This window comes from Thalassophryne amazonica, chromosome 18 (genome assembly GCF_902500255.1).
Source record: "Thalassophryne amazonica chromosome 18, fThaAma1.1, whole genome shotgun sequence".
Taxonomy (NCBI): domain Eukaryota; kingdom Metazoa; phylum Chordata; class Actinopteri; order Batrachoidiformes; family Batrachoididae; genus Thalassophryne; species Thalassophryne amazonica.
Genome location: NC_047120.1, coordinates 5,714,135 through 5,726,791, shown reverse-complemented (window position 1 = coordinate 5,726,791; position 12,657 = coordinate 5,714,135). Strand labels below are relative to the sequence as shown.

At 46.5% G+C, this 12,657-nt stretch overlaps 1 protein-coding gene across 3 annotated transcripts in view; it reads left to right on the top strand.

The window, feature by feature from the left end:
- The window catches only part of mtr (5-methyltetrahydrofolate-homocysteine methyltransferase), a 148,564-nt gene that overhangs the window by 93,929 nt on the left and 41,978 nt on the right, over positions 1 to 12,657 (top strand). For all 3 annotated transcript variants that reach the window (XM_034194168.1, XM_034194169.1, XM_034194167.1), the window contains exon 23: positions 5,526 to 5,593. In XM_034194168.1, coding sequence (XP_034050059.1) covers positions 5,526 to 5,593 — 68 coding nt within the window. The remainder of the gene's footprint in view (positions 1 to 5,525; positions 5,594 to 12,657) is intronic.

The following is a 12,657-nucleotide window of genomic DNA, read 5'->3' as shown; positions in this document are numbered from 1 at the left end:
TCAGTAATCAGATTAAAGTTACTTCTCCATGTCACTGTGCGTTACTATTATTTTTCATTGTGTGTTGGGAAGGTGTCGTAACATGGACCCACAACAGGGGGCGCAAATGAACGGACAATGGATAAGAAAAGGAGTAACAATTTAATGTTGTGAAGGCACACAACGGAATACAGACAGAAAAATACTGGATGCCAATTGTACACAAGAGGACTGTGGGCAGGCTCGAAGATAGGAGACCTCTGATGATCGAAGAGCCGGGGCCCACACCGCTTCCACCACCAACGGCCTGAAGAACACCGGAGCCGCCAAGTCCTGAGTCCCCAGGTGGTCTCTGTCCTCCGTTGTCGGCCCTGGTACTGCTGGCAGACAAGAAACAGATGACGGTGAGTGAGAGTCCTCACACCCAGCAACCTTTACACACGATTCCTCCGGGAGGGAAAACCTCTACCTCCAGATACGTATCACTCGTGCAGCTCCTGTTTGTCCCTCTTCTGGATGGAGTGAGAGACGAAGACCGTCGTCTTCTCACTATCCGCCAATCCAATCTCCAAGCAGGCTTTACAGGTATACGGCTGCACACAGATCACAATTTGAAAAACACTGAATAACAACAGCAGAGAAGAATTACCTCTAGTGGTAGATGATTTCTCGGCGAGGAGGTGGAGTTGTAATCCGCTTCTTATGTGGTGGTTGATGAGAGACAGCTGGTGTGGTTGACAAGTGACAGCTGTCACTTCCAATGGCTCCGGCGCCCTCTCATGCTTGAAGCCCGCACTCCAAGCAGGGCGCCGACTGGTGGTGGTGGGCCAGCAGTACGTCCTCTTCAGCGGCCCACACATTGTGGGTCGATAGCAGCATTAAACTTGGTCCGTGGGCAGGAGGTCGGGGTTTGACTGAACTGCCCACTTTAAGTGAGCTGTGAGCTTTTCATCCGCGTTTTTTTGCAGCTGCTCGACTCATCCTCACCTCTTAAAGCGCGGTGATCAGCACACCTGCACTGAGCTTTACAAAGACATTTTTATACTTTTTTCCCTCCTTTATTTAGAATTCTGAGCTGAGCCGCTCTGTATCGTCTCGTTAAAAACAGCTGATCCTCCGCGACGCGTCAACAACTAACACTGTTTTCCACTCAAATGCACCTAAACTCTCTTTCTGAGGACCACATGATGTGAAAACGCAATAAAACTTTCTTACCTGTAAATCTGGTCATGTTTTCTACATAAATAAATGTTATCCATTCTTTGTGCTCAAACGCCAAAGCAGGGGCGAATCTAGATGGAATGGGGGCGTGGGACAAGGATGTGCCCCCCTCCCCCACAACACCCCTAGATTAAAGGTCCAGTTTTGAAGCCGTTTTGTACTACAACTACTAATACTGCTTAAAATAATAATTTCGACAAGTAAAATGTTTAGAGAATTTAAATGTTAGAAAAATGTTAGAATTTAATAGTTACATTTATAAACAATGTAGGTTTGAAATTGCAAGTTTTACTGTTACAGTGCTGTCAACAGTTAAATATGAGGTCAAGAAAGACGTCTTTATTTTACTTTTTATAAAACAAGTATTTGTTTTCATTGAAGTCAAGAAAGGGTGACTATAAAGTGAGTTTTGGCAAAACAGGTATCATTGTCATGTTGACATGGGTTGTTGTCGGCAGCTGGGGAAACTAACTAAAAAAGTAACTAGTAATCTAACTTAGTTACTTTTACAATTGAGTAATCAGTAAAGTAACTAAGTTACTTTTTCAAGGAGTAATCAGTAATCAGTAATTGGATTACTTTTTCAAAGTAACTGTGGCAACACTGGTTGTTGGTATATATCCCATGGAGGGGTTTGGTTTTCTTAGATATCTCCACGTCCTGTTCCTTTTCGCTGTCTGTTTTAAGCTGTCTGAGGCATTCTTGTAGCAGCTGATCTTAGGACCTCCATCTTCCTGATATATTCATGGATGCTCCTCATCTCATCCTGGATAGTGGATCTGACACTAACTAATCCTTGCCCTCCCTCTTTCCGCTGGTCATAGAGCCTCAATTTGTTGGACTTTGGGTAGAAACCTCCATGTAATGTTAGGAGTTTTCATGTCTTGACATTATCCATCTCCTCTTGTGGCCAACTTATTATCCCGGCTGGGTATTTGATGAATGGTAGGGCGTGTGTATTGATGGCTTGGCTCTTATTCCTACCATTGAGCTGGTTTCTGAGCACCTACATTATCTTCTGGAGGCACTTGTAACTGTGTGTCCACTATCCTGCATTATCCGCTATCTTGTGTAAGAAACACACAGAGTATCAAAAGTGACAGTAAAAAAAAAAAATCAACAAAAAAAAAAAAAAAAAAAAAACAGTTTGCAAATATAAATACACTATTATTATTATTATTATTATTATTATTATTATTATTATTATTATTATAGTAATATACCAAAGCATCCCATTACTTATGCAACCCATAATCTTGGCTTTTATATTTTTAATTAATTAAAAATAATTTGAAGTGGAATAAATAAATGTTATGGCTAAGCCAATGATTGAATTGAACCCAAATGCAGGGAGCTGTGGTGAAAGTAAAGTAACAGTTTATTGAACGACAAAGTAAATGAATATTGCAGTAGATTGTGGAGGAGGAACCGGATCAGGGAGACACAGGCTTGACCAGAATATGTTTGGCAGTGTACCAGAACCAGGCGACTGTGACGGAACTGATGGGAGACCAGAATACTGAAACCAGTGAGCACAAGAGAAATGTCAAAAATAGGCAGACACTGAGTCATGGAAAAAAAACAAAACAGAAGAAATAGTTATCCAGAAAGACAAACTGAATACCAGTAAGGTGAGCTGAGTATCTGGTGAATGTGGAATGGAAAGACCTGGGCTCTCATGTACAAAGACTTGTGTGGATTTCCTACTAAAACATGGGGTTCACCAAAGCCCACAACTGTCGTACGCACAGAAATATAAAAATGTATCAGTGTGTGTACGCATGGATCCAAGCACATTCCTTTTGTTCATCCCAATCAGTGTGGAATTGGCTGCACATGCAGAAGTACCAAAGTCCTCCCTGTCCATGCCTCCATCTGAATATCCATATTTATTTAAATAGTTTGGTTGTGTCATGTTGACAGTACCATACCTGTGTAGTGTAGTGTGTTTGACGTCCACCATTGTCTCTGTATTGTCATGTGTAAAAATGACAGCACTTGTAGAGGCAGAGTGCAGAAAAACTGAAAGCTCTGGCTTGGTCTTCCTTGTCCCACGCAGCTTGCTGCAGTGTGAAATGGAAAAAAACAGAGATTGTGTGTGTTGTCTGAAATTAAAAATAAAAGGTCAGACAGAGGATTTCAAAGGAGGAGACGGAGTGGAGGACTTCACCCCTTCAATAAACAGTGGCCGTGATAGTGGGGACACCGGCGTCTCCGTGCCAGCTGCTGACATCCGCATGACTGGCCATGTCCTGATTGCCCCGTCCACTACGGTCTGAGTGCGGAAATGGAGTTCATTGTACTGCCTGTCTTGGTCAGTCTTTGGGTTTGTTCTGCAGCTCTAGTTTCACCAGCAAAAAAAACCAAAATAAATAAAAATAACTAAATAAAAATCACATTTGAATGTGCACATGCCCAAATGTGCCCATGCTGGCTTTCATCCATAACAATTACATGAATAAACTATATACTCACTCACTAAGCAGTCATCTGTCACACACCGTGCCAGCCTCTAGCCTGTTCCCAACCCAGCGCATTTGTGCATCACACATTTAGAAACATTGATAGAATTAAATTGGTTCCTAATAACAAAAACAAATTCATCATGTGATGGCGCCTTTATAGCAATATATGTGCAGTCAGTAGCTCTGATTCATTGTGGAAACCGGCTCTTGCTGCAAATTGTGCTTTAATGTTGGAATGTGATGTACCTGGATGACATTTGGAAGATTGCGTTCCACACAGCTAGCATGGCTTGGCTCAATTTTGACTGGTGCACTCCTGACCGATTGGCCAGCTCTTGCTGGAATGCCCCTGTTACCAGGAAGCCCAGGAGGTCAGCAACTATGTGGACACAGACAACCCCTGGCTCCTCTCCGTATTGTGCTGTAGGGCCTCCAGTAACAGTGGCCTTGGTAAACAAAATTGTCTTAATGAGGCAATTGTCATTATTTGCAAGCAAATCCTTGCGTTCCCTGAATACATGCTTACCTCATATTGCACCATTTGCAAGGTCCTCTAACGACGCTAAAGCAGCCATTGTTAGTGCCATTTCCCGCATCACTTTGTGCATGCTTTTATATCCACCCATATAATTGCAAACATGGGGTGTGTTAATTGTTCATAAGTGTGTCTCTGATGTGCACATCACTCTGATGACTTCTTGTTTTCAAACTGTTAACAGTTTCCCAGCATCACCTCTACATGTCGCCAGTGGACCAGTAGCTGTAGAAACGTGTGTACGCCAGCATTGATTTTTACGTGGTGCACTGTACATTTCCATTGTCATTTCACTTTTGATGCATTTGAACATTAGCGTGGAGACAGACGTACGGCACATTTTTGTGTGCATGCAGCCTTTGTACATGAGGCCCCAGAGGCTTAAATACAGGTGATGATGATGATTGCTGACAGATGTGGCAAATGAGCTCCGTGATGCAACACAACAAATTAATGTGTGAAATACCAAGTGTTCCAATATTTTTGGAGGGCAGTGTAACACACAGTGAGGCAAATAAGTATTTTGCAAGTTCTCCCACCTAAAAAGAATGGAGAGGTCTGTAATTTTTATTGTAGGTACACTTCACCTGTGAGAGACAGAATCTTAAAAAAAAAAATCAGAAAATCATACTGTATTTTTTTTAAATAATTAATTTGCATTTTATTGCATGAAATAAGTATTTGATCGCCTACAAACCAGCAAAAATTATAGCTCTGACAAACCTGTTAGTTTTTCTTTAAGCCAGGGCAACTAAGGAGTGGCTCTGTAAGAAGCATGGAATAGTCTTGTATTTTGAGATTTTTTTCTGTTTTTTGACCTGTAGGATGTAATTATCAAAATTAAAACAAAAGCTGCTTGAAACATTTTTAATTTATATGTAATGACTCTAGAACATATACAATTTTCACTTTCTGAAATATCTGACAAAAATACAGAACTTTTTTTTTTGATCTGCCTGTGTAACCTTTTCATTGAGGCAGACGTGCTCTTTTGATGTCATTCTCTGGAACTTCTTTTGAGTCATTTGACTGAGTCGTTGTTTTATTCACTGCCTATTGAACAAAATCACCTCAAAATGCCAAAAGAAACATGACTATCACCCACTGAGTGTTCAGACGCTGTACACAATCTGTAATTCAGCACTGTAAATTTTACAAGACTGTATTGGCTCAAAGGACCAGAAACCTGATCTCAGACCTGAGTTCACCATTGATGTTATTGAATCCGTCTGGGTCCAGGTTCTGTTCTGCTGCCATGGATTTTGAGAATGTTTTTTCACCCAGAATTGATCAGTATGATTTATTCTCTTGCTGCACACTTGCAGAGTGGTTGATCTTGGTGTGATGGTTCCCTGTGACCAGATCCTCAGAGCTGCCATCAGTCATAAAGCAGGTAAGGTCACCAAATGCACCAAAATGCACCCATACAAATAAGTTGTCAGTAACTTAGACACTCAGTACATTGAACAGCTGCACGACAGAGATTTCAGTTATTTTAACACTTGGTTACAGTATGTTGGATTTGTGTCGGCTGTCATCGTCAGCATTACTTTTTCATTTATTTCGAGCCTCTCCAGGATGCCCTGTGTCCCAGCAGGGTAGGGTTTGGCATATCCCATTGGGGTGGCTTGGGTTGGTGTCCATTCTGTATCCACCATCAAACTGTGGATAGATATAGAGAAAGGGCCTGTTATAGGGTTAGCTGTGAATTTAATAAATGGCCCTGGACCAAACTGATTCACCGGCCTGCAGTTTCAAGGTGAATGTGGCACATCCCCACATCATGAGAGGTGACATCAGTCAACGGCCCTCAGTCCCTGGCTGTTCCAAAGTCTCACAAGACAGTGAGCAGTACACCAATAGTGCATTTGGTGCTTTGAGTTCAGACGGGCTGCTACTGTGAAATAAGAACAACGTGAGATCACTCTGCTCAGGTGACAGGATGCCGAAGTTAATGAAGGATAAAGTTTCATATCTTCAGAATATCTTAGTCTTAACAACAGCAGCCACTACTAAAAAGTGGTCTGTATTCATTTGTCTCAGTTGGCCTCCCAACTTTAGGAACCGGCAGAACGCATGTTATTTTCCACAGAGCTGGGACCCTCCCACCTTGAACACTCAGATTGAACAGTACGTGGAGTGGATCAGCAAGCTGATCTGCACTTATCCAGGGCATAATCTCAACTCCACCCTCACCTCATCTGCTGTGAAGAACCGTGGAGGAGGGACAGATCTGCTAGGCGTTGCAGCTCCAGTGTCAGCAGAGCAATAATGTGGAGTAGACGAGGCTGCTACCACAGCGGAGGAAGTACAGATGACACAGTCGGTGGCACTGAACCAGCACTGGACACTGTTTCAAAGCTGTTATAAAACAGTTCAAACCCATTGGCCTTGTCCTCGTCACCTGCTGTTGCCTGGCTTGTCTTCTCTTTCTCACCAGTGATGGTCTTCCATCCCCTCCACTCCTCTATGATATGTTGAAGCCTCATCTCCAGTTATATTGTCCAGTTTTGTCTGCCGTAAACTCCTCCTCGCTTCCTGCTCTACCACCTTAAGCTTCTCCTGATCACCAACCTTGAAAGCTTCATTTTTTGTTGAAGACGTTTCTTGATGTTGCTAGTAATCCAACGTTCATTATTAGGAAGAAAATGAACAGTTCTTGCTGATACAGCAGTGTCCCTGCAGATATTTATGTAGTTTCTGCACAGACAGCTGCCCAATCATTGTCTGACAACACGTCCATGTTGGAAGTCTCACAGGACATGTTGTGGCATGTCCAGCTGTTACACAATTTCTCGGATACTCACTTGACTGAAAAGCCACCGAAAGCCGTCTGAATCTTCCGAATGGTTTCCAACACGGAGGTGTTTGTTGTGCGCCATGAGCGGCTCCGTCCCACGTGTGAATTCCTCCGCACGTCTTTCATTACAAAATCTCCTGTAACAGTGGAATGTGCCGCAAAAGTGCTGATGTCCACATTTTCTGTGATTTCTCTGGTAGTCACACGACGTGCCGGATCAACACAGCCTTCACTTTGGAAATGATCTGGTCGTTTCAGTCTGTTGATGGCCGCTCGGAGCACGGCACGCCCTCCGCCGGTGTGGGCCGTCTTTAATCCGGTTGTAATGGTCCTTAATCTGTGTGACGCCGATAGAATCTTCACCGAAAGCCATCTGAATTTTGCGAATGGTTCCCACCTGGCTGTCTCACACAGTTTCTGAAAACATTTTCATGGAGTGAAGCAGCAGTCGCTCAGCCATTTCCCTGACAATGAAAATCCGACGAGGGGGGTGGACCAGTGCTCACTCAAAGCCTGCCCACAGGCGAATGACGCAACCGACAGGTGTGAAAAAACTCACACATGCGCACAAAGGTTCAAGCTTGGCTGATGCAAGTGCACATGATTCAAATCCATATAGTTTTTGAAAAAAATGAAAAGGTCTGTTATTTTTTGGACAGACCTTGTATAGCAGCATACAGGGTAAGAAGCACACAGAGTATAAAAAATGAAAGTAAAAAAGAAAGGCTTTGCAAATATAAATACACAATATAAATACCAGACATCCTGATCACTGCTGGCTTAATGGCTACTACTGTTCCTCTCCTTCCTGTCCTCTGTCTTCCCGTTATTCCTCCTCCCCCTGAGTGAGGAGTTGTACAGTCTGATCACCAGAGGGACAAAGGAGGTTTTCAGTCTGTTGGTCCTGCACTTGGGAAGGAGCAGTCTGTGGCTGAAGAGGCTTCTCTGGTTGCTAATGACGATGTGCAGAGGGCGACTGGCATCGTCCATAATGTCCAGCAGTTTGTCCAGTGTTCTCTTCTCTGCCTCCATCACCAGAGAGTCCAGCTTCATGCCAACCACAGAGCCAGCACACCTGATCAGTTTGTCTAACCTGGATGTGTCCTTCTTGGATATGCTGCCCCCCTGTCACACCACAGTGTAAAAGAGGATGCTGGCTATGACGGACTGGTAGAACATCCACAGGAGTTTCCTGTATATGTTAAACAGCTGCAGCCTGCTCAGAAAGTCCAGCCTGCTCTGTCCCTTGGCAGTGCAATGACGTGTCAGTGCATTTAATCCATCGTAACTCCCTGAATAGTAAACTGATTTTCACACGGGTTTTTTTTTCTGCAAACATTATACATGTAGCTATGATGCAGGAAAAATGGTTCGGTGTATTTGAATATTCATAATGGGATTAACAGTAATAGAATATTCTGATACAACCTAGACTGTAGACGGGTATTTTGCAAACACTGTAAACATACACATTATACATATACATACACACACACACACACACACACACTAATAATGATAGAGAGGCAGATAGTGACAGTAAAGTCAACTATTTTAGCAATTTGAAAAGACAATATATGATTAAGCTATATATAAATATTTACATACATAAACAAAATACTGACAAATGAATACATTATATTTATAAAATATCAATCAGAACTGGTCCTGCACTTGGTCTGGACTTCCTAAAGCTGCTTTATCTTCAAGGATTTGAGCTTTAGGTGGTTTGTATGGCACCAGGCAGCAACGTCCTTCACTAGGCTCCTGTACTCCTCTTCGCTGTCATCTCTGATGCATCCAACAATGGCTGTGTCCTCTGTGAACTTCTGGATGTGACACAGCTCAGAGTTGTAGCAGAAGTCAAGGGTGTACAGGGTGAAGAGAAGAGGGGCCAGCACCGTGCTCTGGGGTGCTCCGGTGCTGCTGATCACAGTGTCAGATGTGGTGTCCCTCAGCCTGACATACTGGAGCCTGTCAGTGAGGTAGCTGGAGATCCAAGTGATGAGGCAGGGGTCCACTCGCATCCTGTTCAGTTTGTCCTGGAGCACATGGTGCTGGATGGTGTTGAAGGCACTCGAGAAATCCAGGAAGAGAATACTCACTGTGCCGTTTTCCTTATCGAGGTGTGAGTGGACTCAGTGTAGCAGGTAGAGGATGGCATCCTTCATACCAACACCTGCCACCTGCAGGGGCTCTCCAGGAACAGGATGGTGACCCCTGAGACAGATTTAAACAAAAGCTCCTAATGGTCAGTATTTGTGATTGACTGATGATGAAGTCACAAAGCAGGGGTCACCAACTCTGTTCCTGGAGAGCCTCTGCCCTGCACATTTTCCACGTCAACCTACTCACGTCACACCTGTTTTTGTTTGTTTTGTTTTGTGTTTTTTTTAAGTGGTGTCTTCCAGCTGTTTCTTGGCTGAGCACACCTGATAGAGTTAATTGCCTGGGAGTGGAACAGGGAGAGTTAGAAATCATGCAGGACAGGTCCCCTCCAGGAACAGGGTTGGTGACCCCTGATATGGATCTTGTCTCTGCTTGGTCTTCCCATGTATCAGTGTCGATGTTGGTGTTCTTCATGTGCCATTTCAGCACGGCCTTATAGCGGAGCTTCTCACCACCCTTCTTTTGCCTGCTAGAGGCAAGTTCTCTGATGTGGCGGGAACATCTGAGTTGGGCGGATGTGATGAGTGTTTCCACGCTAACTGGTTTGATTTAGCATCTAAACGTCGGTATTCTGTGTTGCTATCTGATACGCATCTCACAACTGGCCCCCCAAAAAGGAGTTGTGTGCAGGATGGATGACCACCCACAGTACCAGGTGCAGCTTAATGCCATGTCCAGAACAGCACCTGAGAAAAATCCAAAAACACTCTACACACATCAGGTTCTGGACTGGTCCTCACTTTGGACTGTTTCCTGGTTTGTGTCTTGCTTACATGTATGTGAACTACAGGTTTTTTTTGTTTGTGTTTGTTTGTTTGCATGTTTAAAATATCATACAACATATTGAACATCAGGGTTCGCAGACCCTGCTCATCACTCCACACACAGCCAGTCTATGTCAGTCATTTTGTCTCCAGGAGCTGGGTTGAACACCATCAGTATTGAGTTTTCTGTCTTACAGTCTACAAAGAGAGTTGTAATTGTTGAGTAAATACTGCTGTCCATCCATCCATCCATCCATCCATTTTCTTCCGCTTTAATCCAGAGTCGGGTCGCAGGGGCAGCAGCTCAAGCAAAGCCAGACCTCCCGATCCACACACACCTCCCCCGGCTCCTCCGGGGAACCCCGAGGCATTCCCAAGCCAGCCGAGAGACGTAGTCCCTCCAGCATGTCCTGGGTCTTCCCCGGGGCCTCCTCCCAATGGGGCATGCCCGGAACACCTCTCCAGCAAGGCGTCCAGGGGGCATCCGGAAAAGATGCTTGAGCCACCTCAGCTGGTTCCTTTCGACGTGGAGGAGCAGGGGCTCGACTCTGAGCTCCTCTCAAGTGATCGAGCTCCTCACCCTATTTCTAAGGGAGCGCCCAGCCACCCTGCGGAGGAAACTCATCTCAGCCGCTTGTACTCACGATCTCGTTCTTTGGGTCATGAACCAAATCTCATGACCATAGGTGAGGGTCGGAACGTAGATCAATCGGTAAATCGAGAGCTTTGCCCCCCTGCTCAGCTCTCTCTTCACCACGACGGTCCGATACAGCGACCGCATCATTGCAGATGCTGGACCGATCCATCTGTCGATCTCACGCTCCATCTGTCCCTTGCTCGTGAACAAGACCCCGAGGTACTTAAACTCCTCCACTTGAGGCAAGGACACTCCGCTGACCTGAAAGGGCAAGGCACCTTTTTCCGGTCGAGAACCATGGCCCCAGATTTGGAGGTGCTGATTTTCATCCTGGACACTTCACACTCTGCTGCAGACCGCTCTAGTGCACACTGAAGGTCCTGATTTGACGAAGCCAACAGAACCACATCGTCCGCAAACGGCAGAGATGAGATTCTGTGGTTCCCAAACCGGACCCCCTCTACACCCTGGCTGCGCCTAGAAATTCTGTCCATAAAGGTAATGAACAGAAGTATTGACAAAGGGCAGCCCTGGCGGAGGCCAACATGCACTGGAAACAGGTTTGACTTACTACCGGCAATGCGAACCAAGCTCCTGCTGTGGTTGTACAGGGACCAGATAGCCCTTAGCAAAGGACCCCAGACCCCGTAGTCCCGGAGCACCCCCCACAGGGTACCCTGAGGGACACGGTCTAACGCCTTCTCCAGATCCTCAAAGCACATGTGGACTGGTTGGGCAAACTCCCATGAACCCTCGAGCACCCGATGGAGGGTGTAGAGCTGGTCCAGTGTGCCGCGACCAGGACGAAAACCACGCTGCTCCCCCTGAATCCGAGGTTTGACTATCGGTCGAATTCTCCTCTCCAGTACTCTGGAATAGACCTTACCGGGGAGGCTGAGGAGTGTGATCCCCCTATAGTTGGAACACACCCTCCGGTCCCCCTTCTTAAACAGAGGGACCACCATCTCAGTCTGCCAATCCAGAGGCACTGTCCCCGACCGCCACGCGATGTTGCTGAGGTGTGTCAACCAAGACAGTCCCACAACATCCAGAGACTTAAGGTACTCAGGACGGATTTCATCCACCCCAGGAGCCTTGCCACCGAGGAGCTTTCTGACCACCTCGGTGATGGATGAGTCCGCCTCTGAGTCCCCAGTCTCTGCTTCCTCTTCGGAAGACGTGACGATGGGATTGAGGAGATCCTCCAAATATTCCTTCCACCGCCCGACAACATCCCCAGAAGTCCAACAACTGAACACCACTTGGGTTCAGATCGGGGAAGCTGTGTTTCCTGATCACCCCCTCCAGGTCTCACTGTCGCCGCCCACGTGGGCGTTGAACTCCCCCAGGAGAACAATGGAGTCCCCACTCAATGGAGTCCCCACTCAGAGCACTGTCTAGTACCCCTCCCAGGGACTCCAAGAAGGTCGGGTACTCTGTACTGCCCCTCGGCCCATAGACCGAGATAACAGTGACACAGAGGCATAGGGACACTACTCTCTCATTCACCGGGGTGAATTCCAACACATGGCGACTGAGCTGGGGAGCAATAAGCAATGCTACCCCAGCTCTCCGCCTCTCCCCGTGGGCAACGCCAGAAAAGTGGAGCGTCCAGCCCCTCTCCAGGAGTTGGGTACCAGAGCCCAAGCTGTGCATGGAGGTGACCCCGACTATCTCTCGTTGGTATCTCTCAACCTCCTGCACAAGCTCAGACTCCTTCCCCCCAACAAGGTGGCGTTCCATGTCCCAACAGCCAGGAGCTGTGAGCGCGGATCGGGCCGCCGGGCCACCCGCCCTCGACTGCCACCCAATCCTCTCTGCACCCGACCCCCATGGCCCCCTCTGCAGGTGGTGAACCCACAGGAGGGCGGGCCCACGTCGCTCTTTCGGGCTGAGCCTGGCTGGGCCCCGTGGACTAAGGCCCGACCACCAGGCGCTCGCGTGAGCCCCAACCCCAGGCCTGGCTCCAGGGTGGGGCTCTGGCTCCGCCGTACCAGACGACGTCTCGGTCCTTGATTTTGTAGTGGTCATGGGAGCTTCTGAACTGCCCTTAGTCTGACCTGTCACCTAGGATCTGTTTGCCTTAG